General features: G+C 45.3%; 1 protein-coding gene across 3 annotated transcripts in view; it reads right to left on the reverse strand.

Annotated features, from left to right (window-relative positions):
• Positions 1-3,026: 3,026 nt before the first annotated feature.
• The window catches only part of Daam1 (dishevelled associated activator of morphogenesis 1), a 157,313-nt gene continuing 137,200 nt past the window's right edge, over positions 3,027-23,139 (reverse strand). For all 3 annotated transcript variants that reach the window (XM_041658153.1, XM_041658151.1, XM_041658152.1), the window contains 8 exons: positions 21,977-22,083; positions 20,372-20,460; positions 19,398-19,566; positions 16,174-16,281; positions 14,276-14,336; positions 11,031-11,162; positions 6,340-6,510; positions 3,027-5,702 (listed from right to left, as the gene is read on the reverse strand). In XM_041658153.1, coding sequence (XP_041514087.1) covers positions 5,493-5,702; positions 6,340-6,510; positions 11,031-11,162; positions 14,276-14,336; positions 16,174-16,281; positions 19,398-19,566; positions 20,372-20,460; positions 21,977-22,083 — 1,047 coding nt within the window. In that variant the 3' untranslated portion in view covers positions 3,027-5,492. The remainder of the gene's footprint in view (positions 5,703-6,339; positions 6,511-11,030; positions 11,163-14,275; positions 14,337-16,173; positions 16,282-19,397; positions 19,567-20,371; positions 20,461-21,976; positions 22,084-23,139) is intronic.

Here is a 23,139-nt window from a genome sequence, read left to right on the forward strand (position 1 = left end):
AGATGCTTAGATGAATGGGGTTTTATTTGATTTTCAAACTCTGTGTTTATTGCTGGTACATAGGGAAATGGCTGACTTATGTGTATTATTAACTTGGTGTCCTGCAGAAAATGGCTTTCCATCTAAAAATACCCCCTTCCCTTCATGTATTTTTTGGAAACCTTGTCCCGCATCCTCTCTGGGCACTCCCTCTGATCCTAGAGGGCACTGACTAGCCCAAGTCGATCAGAATTAGAAAGTTTCTCTACCCTGGAGGCTGGAGTGAGGACATTAAAATAAATGCTCCCTATCACAAGGGATTGCTGATTTTTTTTTTTTTGGCACAAAAAGGTCCAACATGACCCTAATCAGTATAAAAGAGCTGGGGAGTAGCACTGAAAATTAGTATTATAGACTGGCCCACTTCCCTTCCTCCTCTAGAGAAAGAAGCAGAGGCAGGGAGGTAGAGAGAACTAATTAACACAAGTACTGAGTGTGACTGTCCTCTGAGCCAAGCAGCTGCCATCTTGGCGTTCAGCTGAGCCCCAAAGAATCATTCCAGCTGGGCTGGTTGACTGTTTACACCCACGAGGGGTGGAGGGGGGGGTCACAAGAAGCTCCCCTGGGCATCCAGCGGCTCCCCACTACTTGCTTATACAACACAGCCTTAACTGCAGGTGGCAGGGTTGATGGGGCACTAGAGTATATAGGCTGGGGGAGACTAGGAAGGGGCTTCATCAATGGAAACAAGAGGAAGCCCTCATCTCTGCTGGGTAAAGGCTTTCCAGGTGCAGTCTTTTAGGAGAGGTGTAAGCACACCTCTGTAAGCAATCCCTCACCCATGCTCTGTAAGGAAGCCCAATGCACCCATAGATTTTCCAGTGTGAATGTTACCAGGATGGTACCCCAGTTTATCCTTTGGACTTTAGTAGAAGGGGTAGATGTTGCTTATGGCACCCCCTGAGAAGAAATTTTAACAAGTAATATGAACAACCCTCTCCCTTTAGGAACCATTTATTTCTTCTGAAAACCCAAAACCCATCAAAGTTTGACAGAAATACAGATCTCACTGTTAGGTTGAGGCTGAGGCAGGATGATTAGGACAGGACAACTGAATCTGAGACCTGAACTCATCTATGTAAGAGTAGGTGACACCGTGAGACCTTCTCAGAACAAAATCAACAACAGAGAAAGCAACCTTTGTCTGCCAGTCCTGTGCGCATGTTTGTTTGATACCATGGAAACAGTTGATAAAAAACACAGTGGTAAAGCCATGCCAGGGAAGAGATCAAAGGGCAGGCCAGACATTTTCTTCACTGTCCAGATTTATTTCAAAAACATTTTATGTGTATGGGTAAATTTTGCCTGCAAGTCTCTGGCTGCATACCACATGTGTGCATGGTACCTGAAGAGGCCAGAAGTGGGTGTTGGAGCCTCTGGAAAACTGGTGTTACTGATGGCTAAGTCACTATTGGATGCTGGTTATTGAACCCAGATCTTCTGCAAGACCAAGTGTTCCAACCACTGCGGAATCTCTCAAGCCCCAATGTGCATATCATCAGTATTTCTTTTTGTGAATGTTTATTTTCTAGATTAGATACCCAGATGCAGAATTACTGGTTCTTCTGCAATAAGTACTCTTAACCACTGAGCTATCTGTCTTACCCTCTCAACAAAATTTTAACCTTAAGTGAAACTCATATTATTAGGAAGGAGCACACAGAGATGTAACATAGTGTAAACGCCAGAGTTAATGAGCCGAACTTAGAGTCCTGCCTCCCTTATCCCAAACACCCCAAAGTTTGTGTTTATTCAGCTACCTGTCTAGGAGCTGCCCAGCTTTCAGAGTTTGCTGTGTTCTCCACCCAACAGAAACTCCCTAAAGTTGTCCCTTCCAGAACCTGTCATTTGGAATGACTATGATCAAACCAATGTGCCAATCTTTCTGGAAAGATGGCTCTACCTGGAAAACGGGGACTGGAGTTAAGATCCCCCAGCACAGGGCAGGTGCCGTGATGGTCTACAATCCCAGCACTCAGGAGGCAGAAATAAGGGATTCCCGGAACAAATAGCAAGTTAGACTAGTCAGAACCAGGGAGCTGGAACTGGCACGCTCTGAGTTCAACAAGAGACTGAACTGCCCCAATGAGGTGGGAATTAATACACCAGTGTCAACTTCAGGACTCCATGTGTATGCACATATAAGTATAAACAAGCTTGTTCACACAACATGTGAACACACATGACACCCAATTTACTGCATATGAACCCACATCAGGCTGTAGAAAAGGTGTCAAGTTCTACACAGAGCCAGAAGTGATCATTTCTCCAGCTACTGCCTCAGTTGGGTAAGTAAGGCCAAACTGACTATAATGATCTAAGGCCTTCACAGTTTGCCATGTCCCCATCCATACATGGAGGGCAAGCAAGGCTCCTATCACAGAGATAGGAGGCAAGGGTGTGCTCGCTTTGCAAGATAGGCTGTCTGACATGCAGATGTCTCTCCTGTCTCAACACCGGCTGCAGAGAACAGGTTTGGGTATATGCAGTTGTCCGGTAACTTAACAGCAAACAAAACTGATGCAGTTATCAGAACACTAAATCTATTCCAAAGATCAGAAAGGTCAGGGTTCGGAGGGCTTGAGAGTTGCTTGCCTTCAAACTGGATTGAGGTGAAAGGAGACTAGAAGGGAGCCTCTGCATTCCAGGATGTTACTAAAACCTGCCTTCTGCTACCCTGGTGGTGTTTCTCGTACTGATACACACCAGGACCGCTTCCCGACGGGAAGGGGTAGATCCTGCAGGCTGGCATTCCAGCACACCTAACTCAGAAGCGTAGGTGTGCCACAATAAACAGAGGCAGCAACATAGTCTGGACACACGAAACGCAGCGACAACAGGAAATTACATTCCTTTAGGTCTGGCACGAACACCTTTAAAAATACATTATAGTTCTGATTCACTGATTTGCAACATTTAAATTCAATGGTGGAATGCTCTAAGAAGTTTGATGATGCTATTTTAATAATTCATAGAAAACACATGTGTACACCCAATGAAGTCGTCTTTATTGCATATTGCTGTTTTAAAAAATGTACAGTCTCATAACACACATGACATCTTTTTTTCTCGGTTCTGTAACAACAGTCTTGCACCTAAAGACTAGGTGGTTCCAACTACTAAGCTAATAAGATACGAGACATTTAATTAAGTTTAAAAATTATAATGCTTTTGCTTTTTGGCATTATTAAAAAAATCTTTAAAATACACACTCAAGAGAGAAAAGTGGCTACTTACACCAGCACCAGTCTAAAAAGTAGATTTTGTTTGTTTGTAACAATGGCACATGGAATTAACTGCACACAGTTTTTAGGAAAACCAAAATTGAGAATGGCAAAGAAGGCCTACCAGGATGGCCACACCCAAGTGAGGAGGACTTTAAACAGGGCAAGGGGACACGCTACACAAACTTGCTCTCTGTGGTGAGTCTCTTCCCACAGTTCCAAAACTGAGCGGAGCCAAACTTTTCCTGCTACGAAGAGAAAAGAATCTACACAGAGGCACTTACTTAATCAGGGACAGAGAAAGCCACCATTCCATCCCACTCCTCCCAGGTGGCCGAGCCAAGTCTCCCTCAGCAGCACCAGGCCGTGCAGTGTTTGCAGACTGCGTGGCTCGGGGCTGGGAGGTAGCTCTGCTTTGTACCTGTGACTGCTTTACTGAAGAGCCAATCACTTCCACAGAATGGGTAGAAAGTCGTTACATTTGCAATGAAGGAAAAGGAAAAGGAAAGAGCCATGGCTCGTGACAATTCTTAGGGCACTGTTTCACAGCTTTTACGCAGTGCAGATCCTCGCCATCCGCACTGAGCATCGTAGTTCATGCGGATTATTTTAAATAGTACGATCCTTCTATACTATGCACATTGGTATTCTAGCGTCCCTGAAAACCCCGTAAAAATGTGAACTCCTGGATGGGCAGAGACTCTGTCTTGCTTAGCACTACAGCTCTACTATGCCTGGTACATAGTAAGTGCTTAATAAATATTTGATACTTGACTGAAAAACTCAATTTAGGGAGTAAATAATATTCTAGTGCAATAGGAAAAACTACTCTCTCCACAGGAAACCCAACCACAAAAGGATAGGTGGAAAACACAGAGAAAACACCAGTCCCTCCCCACACTAGAGTACAAATAAATAAAGCAAAAGAAAAAACTAGTAACAGTCCTCTTTACATATCATATAATTTAAGGATACTAAGAGTTGGCAGGTGAGTGGTAAGCATCTATATTTTATTTTCTAATGCTCATTGTTTCATTTCTCCCTGAGAGCTTTATTTTTTTTGGACCGAAGTTGTACAGGTAGCATCAGTGACACACAATTTAAAATGACAACACGTAACAGCAATCGCTTCAAATATTCTTTGAGATAAATAGATCTGAGCATCCCTGTAGATACTGTTAACATTTTGTGTCCACTGTAAGTGTCCTTTATCCCAAGACATGCAGCATGGCCTACACAGGAGACAGAAGACACCCCACAAAGCACCCCGTATGCCTTCATAAAGAACCTGCAGGGAGTTCTTCCACAGTCTTAGGTGGGAAATTTCATCTTCTAGATTTACATATCTGTATTGGTAGATCAACAAGAAGGTTCTGGCAATTCTGGTCTCTAACCAGGATGCCGGTGGCATTATTGAGAAAGCGTGTTTTCAAAAAAAGAAAGGAAGGAAGGAAGGAAGGAAGGAAAGAAGGAAGGAAGGAAGAGAAAGAAATCAAGAGCCCTTGGCAGGAAAATGGATGAAACTAGAGAAACCTGGCGTTTATGTTTAAACATACAGAAAAATTGTGATTGACACTCTACACGATATGAATGTGTGCAAGATGTTCTCGACAGACATCTGTGGACTGTATCCCGGCAGCAGCATCGGGACGCAAGGCTGTTCTTCCACGTTAGTCATTGATGCAGGCAGCAGGGGCCGCACCAGCAGCCACCAAACTCATCCAAATCTGTATTTCCAACTCCATTTCTACCAGTGAAAACCGTCTCACTACACCAACCTTGGAAACCAAAATACTTCACAAGACAAGCCTTTTCTTTTTTTAACTTCCTGTTTTCTTCTTCTTTTCTTCTGTTTCTTTTTTTTCTTTTTTTCTTTTTTAATGTTAAGGAATGTCTGTTATCTGTTTCAGGAGAGAGTATTGTGCTTCTGAACAGACACTGGTGTTCAGGCAAAGAAAATGAGTCCCACTCAATATGAATGTATACACAGAGAGTTTCTGAGCACACACATTAACATAAACTTTTAAAGCATACACAGAGGTCCCTGGACAACACGCAGACTTCTATATACATTTTCACATATATACACATACATTTACACACACACACATTCACACTTCACTCACAGGTGAGAGAAGAAATTGCCACTGTCTGGATTGCAAGGCAGTGTAAAGTTCTAGTCACGCCAAAGGCTGCTACTGCAGTTTTCTAGAAAAGGATGCAAGAAAATTAAAAATTCAGTTTTGTGATTGGTCGCTCCCGGCTACCGTCCGTCACCTGGTTGGAAATGCGTTTGCGGTTCCGTTTGAGTTTGGAAAGGTCTTTGTCAAACACTTCTCCCGAGCGTAAAGCTGAGACCAGGTCATCAAACTCTCCGCTTTCTTCACTGTTCTCCTTGGCCTTTCTCATCTTACGTTCCCGTTCCCGCTGTTCTTTGAGCTGCACATAGAGAGAATCCTCTTAGGGTTAAAGTGTATTTTGTTTTCAGCATAGAAGAATTCTGTGCCAGATGGAAGGGAGTGAATCTCTTTTGTGCAGCCATGTTTCATCCATGGCTACTAACCTGTGTGGGATGTGAGGGCTAACTGTAAAGGCAATGGACAATCAAAGAAAAAGCTCCCTTACCAATTTCTAGGTTAAGTCATTATAGTTTCTCTCTTTGCATCTGAGGAAGTTAATAGGTAATCTAGGGTGATTATAAAGGACACAGTGTCCTCTTGAAATCTTACAATCATTTCTTAAAGTAATTTCTAAGGCGATCCATTCATGGGATGCTGACAGGCTTTTCCAGTCTTTGGAGAAACTGCCGAATGGCTCAAGAGAAATGTGGTACGGATCTAAGCCGTCTGAGTCACTCTAGACCACACAGGTATTCCGTCCGTGACAGTGCAGCACAGGGCTGGGGACAAAGGGCCTGGGTCTGGGTCAGAGCTGAGTGCCGGAGAAGAGCCCCTGTCTATCCTGCGGCCCTGGCTTTGGTCCCCAGGACCACAGAAGGGAGAGACTGAACCACAGGAAACAGGGCTGTGGCAAGGGCTTCTGGGAGGACCTGCTGAGTGAGCCTCCTCTCTCTCACCTGAGCTTCCATGCGAGCCCGCCTCTCCTCCTCCTCTTTCCTTTTCCTCATGTTCTCATTCTCCTGTTTTGCTTCTGCCACGGCTTGAAGAAACTGATCGAAAATCCCAAAGAACTCATCTGGCTGGATTTTGCCAGCCTCTTCCCCAAAGTGCTTCACCGCTTTAGTGAACTGGAGAAAAAGATTTGGAAAAAAAGAAAAAAGACCTCAGTGTTCCAAGAGAACTGATTTCCACCGTCCAACTGAATTCTCCAAGAAGGCTGAAGCGCAGCTCTAACTGGTGGATTTAGCCAGCCTATTTACCTTCAGTTGCTGAGCGCACCTACCCACCATTTCCCAAGCGGAAAACGGAATATCCCTGACTTCTGAAGCCATGTGCCCCGTCCCGTCATCTCAGCTCAACCTACGACTTCCTCCTTTGACTCTGTATTAACTAAACAGCAGTAAACACGAGATGGCAGAACACTGCAGGCCAGGACACCCAAGACCCAGAGACCAACAGCAAGCACAGCGGGGGTTGGAAACCTTGTGCTTTAAGCTGTCCTTTGAAGGGGTTTAATGCCATTTATTGGGGCCATATGGTGAATATGGAAAACAAATGGGACCCGGGACTTGTCAGCTGCTTTTTCTTATCCATAAATAATGCTAATATTGTCTTTAGGCTCCCCCAGGTCTAATTAGGGAACAATAACTGGCTGGAGTCATTCGTGCTGTCCCAAGTTTCTGCCTGAGATTACTTTAGGCCAAGCCTACAATGTCTCAGAAACCCATTTAAACGTCTCTTTTTGAAGCTGACAAGTACAAAGTTAGGGATAATTTTTAAAATTTACATAAAATATACAGAAACAAAATAATATGTGCAGTTTCTTTTCCAACCTCTTAACTGTTTCTGCTTTAGCTCTGAGGGCTTTCCTTAGTAACCTGGAGAGTCTGCCATCCCAAGTCTCAGCATTAGCGCCATCAACAGCACCATCAGCTCTGAGCTCCCATGCTGGGAAGGGCCCCGGTGCTGGCCCTGTGCAGCCTAGCTCAGAGACCATGCTTCAGAGTCAACTGAATTCTCTTTCCGGTGCTACTCAACTGCTTCCTGATAAGACCTTCTATTTTCTTCATATTCAGATCACGGCAAGCTTGTATCATCTTTAATTCCACGGTTTCTAACTGATTTGATTTTTCTTGCATTACCTATACTGTCAAAGCTTCTGATATTTTAGTAATATTATGATATTAAAGAAGATGTTTTCCACGTTCCTATATATGACAATTTTGACTAAGATATGCACGTTTGTACACGTTTTATAGTTACTCTATTATTTTAAACTTAGTTACTGTGTGTGCACACATACACGTAAGCGTGCAGGTGCATGTGAGCCATGGTGCCCACATTGAGGTGGGAGGACAGCTTTTAGAGTCACTTCTGCCCTTCGGATGGGAGGTCATCGGGTCATCAGGTTTGCATGGAAGTGACTTCACTCAATGAAGCAGCTCACTGGCCTATTTTAAAATATATTTTCGGCCATTTTCTCTTAATGTGGAACTAGTCTCAAAGTTTTACTTATTTGGAAATGTTCTATTACAAAACAGAACTCTTTAGGGAAAAACATAGCATTCTTCTCACACCACATTAGAGTAGTCTAACTTGATTCATGCTTTTATAAGCTGATTTCTAAAAGTTCTGGAATGAACGGAACAGCAATAAACAGTCTACAGCTGAGCTTCTAAAATATTCAAGTTCATGCACTTTAAGCCATCACGGATGATCTTTTTATCTAGGAATTCTAGTGATGATGAAGTCATGTATATTTTAGTTTTAGAAATCCGAAGGAACCTTGGGCCAGATTAATGTTCCCACACACAAAATCTCAGAGTTCTCTGCATGTGTGTTTCAATAAATAAATAAAAATAACTCAGTTGATTCTGTATTTTAGCTCCTTGACGAGGTAGGTCACCTGTTAGGACTCCAGAGTAGGGATCCCCGTTTTTTACAAACTCAAGAGTGAGTTTGGGCCACACCCATGCTGCTTGTCCTGTTCCCACTGTGCTATGTCAGAGGTGGAGCCCGAATGGCAGCCGTGTAGCACATCTGTCTCCTTAGTGATTTGGTGCAGCGGGAAGGTAGCACTGAGATTAGCTGATGTTTGTGAACACAGCCTCTGAACTTGAGATCAGTAAACCACACAGAAGACTTCAATCTGATCCCTACTACTCAAGCTTGAAGGAGAGACTGAAGTGAACGGAGTAGGGTGGCGGCTGAAAGCTTGTGCTGTAATTTTTGTCAACTAGACACACTTGGGAGGAGAGGAAAGTCAGCTGAGGAACTGCCTACAATAGACTGGCTGTGGGCAAGTCTGGGGGGGGGGGCATTTTCTTGATTAATGATTGATGTTGGAGGGCTCAGCCCTCTATGGGCGGTGCCCCCTTGGTGTCCTGGGTTGAATGAGGAAGCAAGCTGTGGGGAGCAAGTCAGTAAGCAGCATTCCTCCATGTCTTCCACTTCAGCTCCTGCCTTGACTCCTTCCCTGACTCCCCTTCATGATGGACTGTGATTGGGGCACGTGAGTCAAATAAACCCTTTCCTCCCCAGCTGCTTTAGGTCATTTTAGCACAGCAACGACAATGCACACTCAGAGGTGGACAGTGTAGAACTCTGTGGTAGAGAATGGGCTTAATACCACCTATGAATAGTAAGATGGTACCTGAGGGAAGATTTACCAAGGGAGCAAGCTTAGAAGTCTTGGTTATTACCTAACAAAAGGTTATTAGGTGATGTGGGAGTGATTTCTTATTAATAAAGAAACTGCCTAGACCCATTTGATAGGCCAACCCTTAGGCAGGCGGAGTAAACACAACAGAATGCTGGGAGAAAGAAGCTGAGTCAGGGAGTCGCCATGATTCTCCCACTCCAGACAGACGCAGGTTAAGATCATTCCTGGTAAGCCAGCTCGTGGGCTACACAGATTAATAGAAATGGGTTAGATCAATATGTAAAAGCTAGCCAATAAGAAACTAAAACTAATGGGTCAGGCAATGTTTAAAAGAATACAGTTTCCGTGTAATTATTTTGGGTAAAGCTAGCCAGGTGGCGGGACACAGCCCGCCGCTCCGTATTTCAACAGAGTGGCACCCAACATGCTAATGAACTCCACGTAAAACCTGAGAGGGCTTAAAAAGGAGAGAGAGAATGTTTTAATAACTTAGGACTTTTCATGACAATGAGACATATCTGCTCCTGGTGGCACCAATCTACTTCGAGAGGAAGATGGGCATCGAAGAGGATCCTTATGGAGTTGGATAGCCATTTGGGCAAGAAACTGCTCTTGCCTGGACTGTTGCATAAAATGGACACAGAGAACCCTCAGAGAGAGGACTGCTGAACTTGCCTAAAGGTGAGACGGTCTTTTGGGGTTCATGACTCATGAAAGAGTCTGCGAGACATTCTGCAGGACACAGCAGATAGTGACTGAACTGTCTTTGAAATTTCCTGCTTCATGAAAATGTCTGCTGGATACTATGGGCCTGAAGGCTGAAGATGGATGCCCCAACCATACAAAAGAACTTTGGGTGACTGTCCAGGCAGCAAGATGTCTCTGTCATTTCTAGAGTTTTCTTATTTCTTGTTTACTTAGGTAGTATTATATCCTTCTGGAGTCTTTGATGGAGTTGAAGAATAATAGATAGTTATAGTTTTCCTTAGTTATGATAAAAGATAAAATAGATATAAATATAGTAACTGTAATTCTTGCTTGATAACTGTTTTGCTATATGTAATTTTACTATGTTAAAGTTAAAGCCTTTCTTTTTTGTTTAAACAGAAAAAGGGGAAATGATGTGGGAGTGATTTCTTATTAATAAAGAAACTGCCTAGACCCATTTGATAGGCCAACCCTTAGGTAGGCGGAGTAAACAGAATGGAATGCTGGGAGAAAGAAGCTGAGTCAGGGAGTCGCCATGATTCTCCCACTCCAGACAGACGCAGGTTAAGATCATTCCTGGTAAGCCAGCTCGTGGGCTACACAGATTAATAGAAATGGGTTAGATCAATATGTAAAAGCTAGCCAATAAGAAACTAAAACTAATGGGTCAGGCAGTGTTTAAAAGAATACAGTTTCCGTGTAATTATTTTGGGTAAAGCTAGCCAGGTGGCGGGACACAGCCCGCCGCTCCGTATTTCAACAATTAGGAAACAAACTTAAATAGGAAGAATCACAAAAGAGTGTCTTACTAAAATAACATCCCTTTGTAGAGATGCTGTGAAGTAAAAGGCATCTGTTAGCCCGCTCTGTGCATTTGCAGAGGCAGCATCCTGTCCCTGGATGCTGACTCAGATGAGCATCCTACACAGAGATGTGACCTTGGTCACACCTGCTCCCCAAACTCATCACGTACTCTGCTTTCAGAGATGAGTATATCAATCCAGTGGAAACCAAAGGAAAGGTGCCACCATCCCAAACTTCAAAGTCTTGCATAGGCAAAAGATAACACAGGGCTAAGACACTAAGGGCTACCCTGGGGATAAAAATACCACTGCTCCATGCAATAGCAGAACCTGGAAAACAATTGTCTGCTGCTGCACTTCCTGACTGTGACGGTCTGATACTACTGCTCCTTTTCCAAACAGGCTGCTGACTTTAAGCAGCACATGGGAACTCGGGCCTGAAGGACCACACAAGTAAGTGCACAGGGAAATTTACCAGCTCCTTAGCTTCTGCCAGCAGATCTTCAACATCTGAGAAGCTGAAGCTAGCCAAAGTGATGAACTGGCTGACAACAGACACGAACTTGTCTCCAGGCTGGGGGGGCTGAGTCTTCTGATATTCCAGCTCCTGAAAATAGGAAGCAGATGCTGATGGAGTAGGTTTCATATACACACACACTTTGTCTCCTATTCCACAGTACTCAAGTTAAACAACTCAGATAGCAAACACATCTAAAAGCTCTCATGTTATTCCACTTCCCCATCCTTCCCCTCTCCACACCAAGTTCAAGCCATGTGCACTGAAATACTGGAAACAGTTACTGAATTTTCTGAGTATTATGCAGGGGTGATTTCTCACTCTGGATTTAGAAGCAAGTTAACAGTTAGTTCAAATCAACAGAGCCCAAACAAACAGTAGGAGCACATTGGATTCAAAGATTTATGAAGGAAAGGCTGATGTTCTGGTGCAGAATTCCAGTGTCTTGGTTCCCCACCTCCCCACTTCTCCCAATTCTATTCACTTCCTAAACCATGGTATCTCGGTCAGCAGAACTGCAGCTGCAGCATCTGGCAACATAACCACCCTCTCCCTTCTTACTGTCCACACTAATAGGTTTTGGTGAATAGACAGGTAGGGAAATGAACCTTCTGTTACTATTCCGTTTTCTCCATGTGAGGATCACATAGATGACTGAAGTCCAGCCATTTTAAGACACACATTCTGAACAGCCACAGTACCCGGCATCACTATCCCCACTGCACAGACACACAGAGCTTAGAGGAAATTAATTCTTTGCTCAAAGCCAAGGAGCTGATCAATGACAGAGGCAGAATTTGAGCTCAGTCTGCCTGCCCCAGTCATGGCAATAACTATGCTCAGTGCCACCTGACTGGCTGATGGTCACATGTTTTTCCTGCCCCGATGTGGCAAACACTATTCAGCAGGAGTGTTATGCCCAAGGGCTATGGGCTCTGACTCAGCCTACTACTGGCCCTGCTCTTGATGGCAGACGACTCTGGATCTTGCTGCCTTTCACTGTGAAAGAAGGGCACTGCCCATGTGACCCTGAAAATCAATGACAGGATAAGCAAAAGCCCATAACAGTTCTGACTGGAAGACAACACCACAGTTTCAGTACTTTGGCCTAGCAGTGTGTGTGTGTGTGTGTGTATTTGTATGGGTGCAGTGATGGTGAAGCATCTTGAAGGGTGTCATTATCCAATCACTATCTGATTTCTCTCTGATACTTCACACAGCATCACTGACTAGGACAAAGAACAATTAGGATACACGAATATTTGGACGAGGTCAGCTCTGTTTCCTACTAATGTGTCCAGTTAGAGCTAGATAGTTCGGCTGCCAGGGGAAGAGAAAGCCTTCCCTAGTTGGTGGTTTTGCTAACTGGATACAAGCTGGGGTCATCTGGGAAGAGGGAATCACAGTAGAGAAAATGTCCCCACTGGATTGGCCTGTAGACATGTCCTTAGGGTGTTTTCTTGACTAATGAGCAATATGAGAGGGCCCAGCTCTTTGTAGACTGTGAGACCCCTGGGCAGATGATTCTGGGTGGTATAAGGAAGCAGGCTGAGCAAGCCATAAGGGGCAAGTCAGCAAGCAGTATTATTCTTCTATGGTCTCTGCTTCAGCTCCTGCCTCCAGGTTCCTGTCTTGAGTTCTTGCTCTGACTCCTGCTGATGAGTTGTGGTATGGAAATATAAGTGACATAATCCTTCTCTCCCTGAGTGGCTTTTGGTCATGTATAAAGCACAGAAAGAAACCCTATGACAGCTTCTGCGTTCCTTTCCTAGTAAGAGCATGGTGCTACCACGTGCCCCCAGGAGATGCAGCGCAGCTATGCTTTAGCGAGCAAAGCCACAGCACACCCCTGGGACACCACCCTGACCAGGGCTTGGTCTGTGCTAACGTGGACACAGGGCTCAAGAGTGACCACTACCTGTCTTAGGGATGGCACAACCGCCACTTGAGTCTCAAGAAAGTCTACCTAATAAGGAAAAGGTGACCAAAATGCCCTGGGAAAGCTGGGCCTTCTGAGATCTGTGGAGGGATGTCCAGGTAGTCATAACACAATTCTTTTATCTTCCTTTAGTCCCTAACCCCTCAAAAACATGCTCCTAAATCTTATGGGGGGGGGGAATAAATTGTTATCAGCACTGTCTTTAATGAACTCAATAGTGTCTAGATCTGTGATTAAAATAAGAGCAATGGGGAGCCATGGCTTTTAGTGATAAATGACTCGCAAGGTATTTAAGGGAGGGGAAAATTTCCGCCTGCCTCTGAATCAGTAACCTCACCCAGTACAGACCCAGCCAACCAGGCGGGGCTGTGAGTGGCGGCTCTCAGCCCTGGACTTGCTCTGGGGCAGGCGGCTGTATTCATGTGGCACTCCCAAGGTGGTGTCCTAGCACAGCCCTGCTACATACTGACTCCTCTCTGTCTTCTGACACATTCCTGTGGTTCCTTTTCATCTTCTGCACCTGGGCAGCCTCCCTCCTGTGTACCGTCTCACAGCCCCCTGCTTCGAAGCCATAACTGGTATCCACCTCCTCCAGTAGGAGCACGTCCCCCAGGACATGCCAGTCGATCACAGGCCTCCGTACGTTCAGTCTCTCCAGCCCTTCCATCACGCTCCTCTTTGATCATTATGCTTATCTAGACAGGGCCCTGCCGAGGGAACTGGCTGCTCTTGCCACTGCAGCACCGAATGGCAGGGGCTCTGGGTCACCGTGACCTAGTGCCTTGGGCACAATATGTCCGAGTGCGTGTTTGGTAAAGACTCCCCAAAGAGCCAGTTCAAAAGCAACAGAGAAGTTCCATCAGTCTTCAAAAAGTCAACATCAAACAGTAACAGAACATGGAAATTGAGAGGGTCTTTGAAATGGCCTCACCCGGCCCACTCGTGCTAGGGAGGCCTACTTCCCACGTAAATCGGTGGCCCCCCAGGCCCACTTCCAGTTCTGACTGTGGTCAGTCACTCAGGACATTTGGCTGCAAAGAGCTAAGTTGCCACACTGGTTCTTGGTGGTCATTCTATCTTATGCAACTAGGTTTATCCTGGGCAGGTCACAGGCCAAGGGGGCTTGCTCAAGGTCAGAACTCCAGCAGGACGGCTAAGAGGTTGGTGGTTACCATGGGAAGCAGGATGGTGAAGAGGTTGGTGGTTACCATGGGAAGCAGGAGGGTGAAGAGGTTGGTGGTTACCATGGGAAGCAGGTACTCACCATCTCTACAGCTTTCAGGCCGCTTCTCAAGGTGCTTATCTCTTTGTCCAGCTCAGTCATGCTGTTGAAAAGGGCAACATTTCAGCAGGCAGCATGAAGCTTACAGGAGTAATACACTGTGGCTCAAGAGAGTTCATGCTCGGATTGGGGTGTGTGTGTGTGTGTGTGTGTGTGTGTGTGTGTGTGTGTGTGTTTAGCTTAAATGTTTAGAAATCCAGGGACAGTGAGATGGCTCAGTAGGCAAAGGTGCTTAGTGCCAACCAAGCTTGACTACCTCAGTTTACTCCTCAGGACCCACACAGTGAAAGGAGAGAGTAGACTCCACAGTTGTTAGAACTTCCAAAGATTTGTCAAAGCACATGCTTATACACACACACACACAAATAAAATGAAAAAAAAAATTCCCTTTTATTCTCAGGTCCCACAAAAGGCTTATCATTAAAAAAATATGGAACTTACATGTATAATTTTTCTGTACATTTTTTCCTCTGCCAGCAGGTATATTTTATAGGTTAAAAATAGAAGAAAAATGTTTCCCATGTGCACAAGAATATTTGATGCTTGAATCACAGGGCCTGTGCTTCAGCACACTGCTGCGCAGAAATGAGCCGCAGCCACACAGGCTCTCTAACGGTGGCGCACCCCGAGCCCCTCCAGTCCAGAGCGGACAACACTTAGCCTCAGTCCACAGGCATTTTTCTGAGAGCTGTCCTGGCTACTTTTCATTTTCATTGCCTTCTTTGCTCTTAGCGGAGAAAGACTCTATATTTCACGCTTTTCAACATTAAAGATTAAAATTCAATTCTTACAGACAATTCCCACCATACGGAAGAGCTCACCAATACTTCATTATTACAGATTAATTTTTTGTGTTACCGACTGTTCTTCCTGTCAAGTTCTATAGAGGGAGATAATTAGCCTACTCCTTCTAGGCTGTAAACTCACTGCAAAAGGCCAGCTTAAGTATATGTGTATCAAAAAGAGGGGGAGGAAACAGCAAGGAACGCTGCCTGTTTCCATCTCTGAATAGCACAGGATTTGTGGGGAAAGTCTGGCGACTTTCCATTTTATTTTTAGCTTCTTGATTTGCATAAAGACTGCTTCCCATTAAAGGGCCGCTTGGTTCCAAGGAGTGTGTATATCTGTGATAATGACTGGCGGCTCCCTCGCAAGAAGACGCCTATCTGCTCCGCCAAGCATCCTCCCTAACTCAGGGTTACCTGTGCTCAACAGGGCTGCTGTTAAAAGCATTAGGGAGACTGAACCTTTGGCCTTACATGCTATTCAAATGTTCTGCCACTTGGCCACATCCTCGGCCTTCGTTTTACTTTTTTTTTTTTGTTTGTTTTGTTTTTTGAGACAGGGCTTCTCAGTGGCTTTGGAGCCTGTCTTGGAACTCACTCTTGTAGCCCAGGCTGGCCTTGAACTCACAGAGATCTGCCTGCCTCTGCCTCGCGAGTGCTGGGATTAAAGGCGTGTGCTACCACCGCCCGGTTTGGTTTACTTTTGTTGAGCCAGTTTCGCTCAGTTGTCCAGGCCAGTGTTGACCTCCCTTTGTATCTCAGGTGGGCACCAAACTTGCAGCCCTCTTGTCTGTCTTCTGAGTTGGAGAAGCTGGGATTACAGGCCTGAGCCAACAGGCCTGGCTGCTTATGTGCTGGTTACTAAGAAAAACAAGTTTTATAGGATGGGGTGCTGAGTATTCCAAAGGACCCTGAACAAATACACGTCCTTTAACACATTTGAATAATTTGGATGTGACTCAAACTTTCTTTCATAACTGTCCAGAGGGAAGGGAAGGGAAGGGCCACTTCACACGTTCTCACTTCAAGGCGGTGCCAGCTAAGCGTCCCACGTTGCACGTCAAGCTGGTCAAAGGAAGCTGTCACCGTACTTACTTGACTTTCGCTGCCTGAGGAATATCCCGCAATTCTTCATGTAAATTGAGGACCTTGGGGTACTTATTCTCCACAATAGTTATTAGATAGTGCAAAAGGGTAATGTTCCTAAAATTAAAGAAAAGGAAAACGCTCAACATGATTAATCTGTGGATGATTACTCACGGGGCAAGAACCAAAATACATTAAGGACTGGTAGAGTGGCATAGGAACAGTTGTTTAACCCATTAAGGAGCAGCTGTTTGGATGGCTACAAGTACTTTGCAAGGCTAGGACGGCTCATTGTTGTAGTCATTGGTGACGCTCCCTTCCGGTTCATCAGAGAGTGGCCAAACAGAAAGTCCCTATTTCAGAGCTGATGTGGGAAGCGGATTGAGACTGTGACAGCACATACAGAATGTCTCTGCAGCTGTGAGGCCACTTCTAATTTTAGCAGGTTCTTCAGCTCTTGACTGCATGACCCGTAGTAGTTCTAACGGCTGTCGCTGCATTGCAGAGCTGAACCTTGACTGACCTTGACAAAGCTATCAGGCAAAGCTGTGCTAGTCTGATCCTGCAGTCACCAGTTCTACAGCACTTTACAGCCACCTGGGCTCCAGATGCCTGGGCCCACACCAGAGACCCAGTTAACTGGGATAAGGTGGGGCCAGGCATGGTTACTTGTTAAAATTCCCTGGCTAGTCTAACTTAGCGAAGAACTACTAATCTACCAACGCTGATACAGTTAGGAGTATACTAATCCCCTTTCAGTAGCGTTTCCATAATTAGGCAGTTTGCTAATTCTCAAGGCTAAGTCACAACCTCCCATCCCACCTAGACCAAAGTGAAACAGAGCTGCCTAGCAATTTTCCATAATAATGTAAGCATTTTCAGTACCTGTGGCTTTACCCGGACAATACAATCCTATTCACAAGTCAGGGGCTCAGATAGATTCTTCTCTTTATTTTTGTTCCTGTCAGTAATTAGGAAGCAATTTCCACCAAAGCAAAACAGAGGTTGGTATTCTAGTTGCTCAGGCCTCTATGAGCTAGTTCCATTTTATTGTTCAAGGCCTGTCTGCCCCGGACTTCTCTCCTAAGGGGTGGGGGAGGGAGGAAAATGCCAGCAACTATCACATGAATGCTATTTTCTTCATGATTTTAGAGACATGCTTCTTTATCTAGAGAAACTTCCATGATCTCAATTGGACTGTATGTGTTTATAAGAATTAAAGCCAGGCTAGGCTTCCACATTTGTTTGCTATCCATGTAACACCGCATTTACCCAACATGACTGAACAGCCATGCGTCAAACTAGTCCTGGTGGCTACTGAACCAGCCCCTTGGTGCTGACTGCACCACCACTTAGTTCAACTCAAGTGAACAAGCAGCTGCTCACCGGCCAACCACTCCACCAGGCAACTGTGGCTCTATATGTAGTGGAGCTACACTTGGGGACCGCCTTCAGAAGCAGACCGAAGAGGGAAGAGATCAGAAATAGTTTTATTCTTCTGAAAGAACTTGTACATGTAAATCCTGTAGTCATTTTAATAGGCAGATGACAAAGTAAGTATCAAGTCATCAGAAGGCCTGGGGACGGGCAGACATTTGATTTTGCATGTGTCTGTGTACTTGCAAGCAAGGGTTGAAGGGATGGCATCCTTTCAAAGACAGCTGCTCTTTATATGCAAATAAGAGGCTGCAGGTCCCCACTACAACAACAAGACCCACCTACGCGCAAAGAGCAGCACTGTGCATGTGTGCAGGAGCGGTGGGGGATTAAGCCACTTGACATTGCCTCAGTTTTCTTGTCTAACAACATGTGCTCAGTACCTTGGTCTATGAACTGACAAGCTACTGTGACATAGGTGAAGGGCTCTGAAAGAGACCGGGATGCCCATGAAAATGAGGATGGCAGGGTTTTATCTAACATAACAGAGCTCATCACTCTGTCTCTAGGATGCAAAAACAAGAGCTTAACACAGGGCTTGTTTCTTTTTTACAATGACTGAGGGCTGTTACACACCATGCTTCACTAATCCTATAGAAAATACAGGGTAAAAAGTCTCATTAGCCAGGAGTAATTGGGGAGAACAATTCGTCATGCTAAAAGGATTTGGTTCTGAGGAGCGTACCTTAGGAAAACTGTACCAGTTCCTTTGGAGCCAGTGAGAACCTCCGAGAAAAAGCTCTTAGGAAAACCCGAGTTAATGCACGTGATGACCCTACCTGCTAAGGACATAGGATCTGGCACCTCAGAGCCTCTAGCCAGACTCTGTTCACCTCAGCGGCAGTACTGCGCACTTCCTGGGACACATTTTAATGAGCCTTGGCCATGCAGCTGAAGATTAGCAGGCAAATGCATTCATTCATGTGGCTGTTAGCACCAGCATGAGCCTGTCAGTGTTTTCCTTTCTCCAAAGTGTAGTTCTCTCTGTGTGTATGACTAGAGAGGTCATGAGACATCCGGAACTGGTGGGCTGGGTCTTGGTTTGGGTTGTACAGAGGGCCAACAAGCTTTATCTTTATGACCAATGACTTTTCTTTAGTATATTACACTATACTTAGAAGTAAACATCTTTAGATTTATTGACTTATTTGTGTATCTATGCACGCGTGTACGCACATGTGAAATGGCATGTTGGTTTGGGTCGGAAGACAAGTTGTGGGAGTCAGTTTTCTCCTTCTGCCAGGTGATTCCACAGACGGAGCTCGGTCTTGTGGCAAGCATCCTTACCCACCGAAGCACCACACCAGCCCCATGAGTTATTTATTCATTTACTCATTTTAAAGACAGCCAACAATAAAAGTCCTTGGCAGAGATCAGCGACCCTCAACCTATGAGTTGCAACCCTTTTGGGGGGTTTAACAACCCTTTTACAGGGGTTACCTAAAACTATATAAGCACAGATATTTAAATTATGATTCAAATATAGTACTCGAATTATGGTTATGAAGTAGCATCAGAAATAATTTTAGGTTGGGTAACCACAATGTGAAGAACTGTATTAAGGGGGTATCCGCATTAGGAAGGTTAAGAACTAATGGAATAGATGGAATCCCTATGCACTGATGAAGGATAAAGGATGACCCCTGGGAACTGAGGGTTGCGAGAGAAATAGGAGGGAATGGAAGAGTAAGCGCGTACCCTGAATGCCCAAGACTGTGGTGTCCGGGTGGGCACCATAAAGGTCACTTCCTATAAAATCCCCCAGGTGCGCCAAGTGCTGGAGGCCCTGCACTTACTTGTCAATACTGGATTTCGTGTCTGCAATCTTGTTGAGGCTGGAGATCTTGAATCCATATGCGTTGCCTCTTTGTCCTTTATTCATGTAATTTCCAAAAGCCAAAACCACCTCTAGGAGCTGCTTGAGAGCACTGCTCCTGAACACCTCCTCGGAGCCAGAACGGATCGCTTCAGAGCAAAACACACCAAGTACAATGGTTACAGCCAAGCTTTCATCTATGCCTGTCCTGAGCCCAATATCCTCACAGACAATGTGTGTCTCTGGTGTGTCCCTGGTCTGTGACTGAGCACTCTGAAAACATGCAAACGAGAAGCACAGTTAACCACTAACATGTAAGAGGTCCACAGAGAACGGCAGGATTCCTCTCCTCTCTCGGCTCTTCTCAGGACTGACTCACCAGCCTTAAGCATTTAGGACTAGAACACACAACATGAAACTCCACTCACTTCCAGCATTCCTTTGCCACCCTCCCTTGCCTCAGTGCACCAATTCTGCTGATGGAGAACTGGCCGTTTATTACACTGATGGCTTGCGGGTACTAAACCAGAGATGGGAGCTCAGACTGTCTCTGCTGTACGTTCTGTAACTGTGCTCTTTAGTGCCATCCACATCGCAAATGTCTGTAAACATAACAGCCTAAAAAACCTACCCTTAGACCCTAGGCAGGCACTGATGTGGGAATGCTAACCATAGGTTCAGCGCTAGGAATGGCAAGTTCGTCCCTTGGCCACATGCATGTGGTCAAAACAATGCTCCTGGGGAAGCTCAGGAGGTGTGCAGGAGCTCCAGGGCCTAGGCCAGGCCAAAGTGGGCCAGGTGCAGACCTTATACGACCACCCACTGGAATTTAAGCAGATTTCAGCTAAACACCACCAAAGCCATTCTGTTTACTTCGTGCACTTGGCTCAAAGTTGTACCTGGCACTGAAGACAAACACTATTTCCTGCTGAGTGCCCAGTGCCCGGGCTTTACCTTCCACTTTGGGCTTCACTTCTGCCACACGCTCCGCAAACTTCTTTTTGAAGTACAATGATTGCAGTCTTTGCTGGTAATGATTAATCCTGTAAGAGCGAGGTGGGTTGATTAACACTCAGGATGAGAGACCATTTCTCTAGAGCCTGCATCGAGTATTTGGGCGACTGCCTGGTGCCCTTCACTTCAAACTTCGCTCCCAATACCCACAGCTCTTGTGAAAACGGAAGATAAAAAGGCGTGAAAATGTGAACTCTTCACTTTCCCCCACTCCTCTCAAGACTCTTAACTTTTCATGAAGTTTGGCCTCTGGCAAGGCTACAAAGACTTGTGTCTGTCATACACGCCCCAGACCCACTCCCAGACCTTTCTGTCTTGCCATCAGCTCCCTAAGCCAGTCTCCTGAAGGCAGGCAACCATAGCACCTACAGGGAGCAGGGAACCTCCTGGTCTTTGATCTACGCCTAAACTACAAGATTCTTGCTGCTGCTAGTGGGGGTCACAGTGCCTTTGCATGAAGCTTCTGAGACATGTTTAACAAGCTCATGATAGAAGTGTCAGTAGAGTGTCCAGAGATCAGCCCCTTCTCTAAAACCATTCTGTTTCCCCCAGTAGACCTAGGTTTGCAGCCCAGACATGCCCCTTATTAGGTGATCTTGAGAAAGGTCCACCTGAGTCTCCTTTTCCCTGAGGGTAGAAGAAGAGAAGACCTCTCTCCTGGAAGCCCCTAAGGCAGGGCTGCTAGGAAGGTTACATGCGAAAACACTTGCAAAGATCTGGACATGCTTGAGAAGCAATAGCTATTTCCGATGGTCACTAGCTTGTCTACACTGAGGGCTGCAGGGTGTAGCTTCAAAATTCAAAAGTTATCCTTTAACAGTAGACTCCAACATGGCACGTTATGGGGGATAACAGAAGTAAATCTAGCCACAGCCGGAATGCAGAATGAGAGCCAGCTCTAGGCTGCTGGCACAGAGGGGAAGGGGTCTGCCCCTTAGGCTACCAGATTTCAGACCCCTGGCCTTTCTCTAGCATGGAATCAGTTCATCACTAGACCTGAAATGGCAAAGAGACGAGGCTCATACACCAAACCCAATTACAGAACAGGACTGCTCCAGGGGGTTCCTGGGAAAGTGTTCAGAAAGCTGGCCGAGACCCCATGGAAGAGTACTGTGACTGATAGCGATGTTTGCCTATGTTTTATTCATTGTGGGGGCTCAATGTTGACATTGCTGGAGTCTGTCATCCCCTCCCCTCTAACTTTTCAACAAACCTGAGATGTCATGGTATTAGGATGCTGAGCTATTATCCTAAGACTTCAAAGTGTTAGTGAGAATGACCCAGGGAACTTTACAACACAATAAAGACAGAGCACGTGAGCCCACGGACCCCAAGGACAGCTGCAAAGACACTCGGACACTAGCTCACCCAGGGCAAGAACTTCCCACAAGCAAAGAACACATTCCATACAGCTCCAATTTGGAAAGATTTGAGAACTAAACCATACTGTAACTGGGCCAAGCTGTTTATCTAGAACTGAAGTTTGGAAGTAAGTTCCTCACTCAGGCAAAGGGCATCTCTCATTTCCAGGGTCTTCCAACTCACCGGCTCATCTCAAACAGGAACCGATCAGCCTTGGCCATCCTGTCCAGCTCATGTTTATGCTCCTCTAGAAGGTCAATGTCACTTTTCTCAGGAACGAATTTCAAAAGCTAAAAGCAAGCATGTATTAAAGGGTTAGAAAAGAAATCTTGGCAGTAGGTTTTTATCCTTTCAGCCAGTTTGCTACAAGATGAAACTCTAACATTTTCTGAGGTTACAACCCCTGCTAGCTGGGGATCAAGGCATAAGGAACGGCTATTTACATGCTGACTTGATAGCAGCTTTAAGTTGGCCCAAGAAGCATTTTCTATTCTCTAGCACCTTCCAAATAAGAACTGTTGACATTTCCCACCAGTATGCTTAGCAGGGCCCTAGGGAGTCGACCCTCTCACTAGAAGGCCAGAAAACTGAGTCCCTATGGAGAGAGTCAGCCCGCAGTCTGCATTACAGAGCACGTGCACATAATTGTCAGGAACAGAACCCAGGTCGCTGACTCCCAGAGTCCTACACATTTTTTTTTTCCTGTTATATCATGGTGGAATGAATAATTACATTTGTGTTTTTCATTCAATTTGCTTATTTTTTCTGTTCCTCTAATTCCACCTTCTTTGTTGTTTCAGGTAGAGGTCAGTGAGGGAAAAGGTGGGAATAATATATTTTTATTTTATATTTTATTTTGGAGGATGAGAATGAGAAATGGGAGAAAGAGCAACAATATGGGAAGCTGAGTTACTAGCCTGTGTGTCTAATTGCTATTCAAAGCACACACATTTGCAGGGTTGTGTTTGTTGTGCAGATGGGCATGCAGGCTGGTTTCTAGATCAGATGCTTCCCTCCCCCCCAATCAAAATGAGATCCTCCCCATAACGTGATGTGACTTGAGGTACTCATTTGATAGGCTTTCAGATGTGAGCTGGAACTCATGAAAGGCAGTTGGTCTAGGAGCCGCCTGCAGAAAAGGAGAACTGGCATTACAGAGAAGAAGGCGTTGCTGGGAGGCGGTACTTCACTAAGAATATGTTCGGGGCTGAAGAAAACCCGCACTCAAGGGATGAGGACACGGGGAGGAGGAGCCTGGAAAGGAGGCAACAGAGGTTCAGATGGAGAAGCTATGTGGAATCACATGTCTGTCTAAGACAATGTTTACTATGGAGTAAGTGGAAAGG

This window comes from Microtus oregoni, unplaced genomic scaffold, assembly GCF_018167655.1.
Source record: "Microtus oregoni isolate MIOR12 unplaced genomic scaffold, Mior012 000009F_ref0000495, whole genome shotgun sequence".
Taxonomy (NCBI): Eukaryota; Metazoa; Chordata; class Mammalia; order Rodentia; family Cricetidae; genus Microtus; species Microtus oregoni.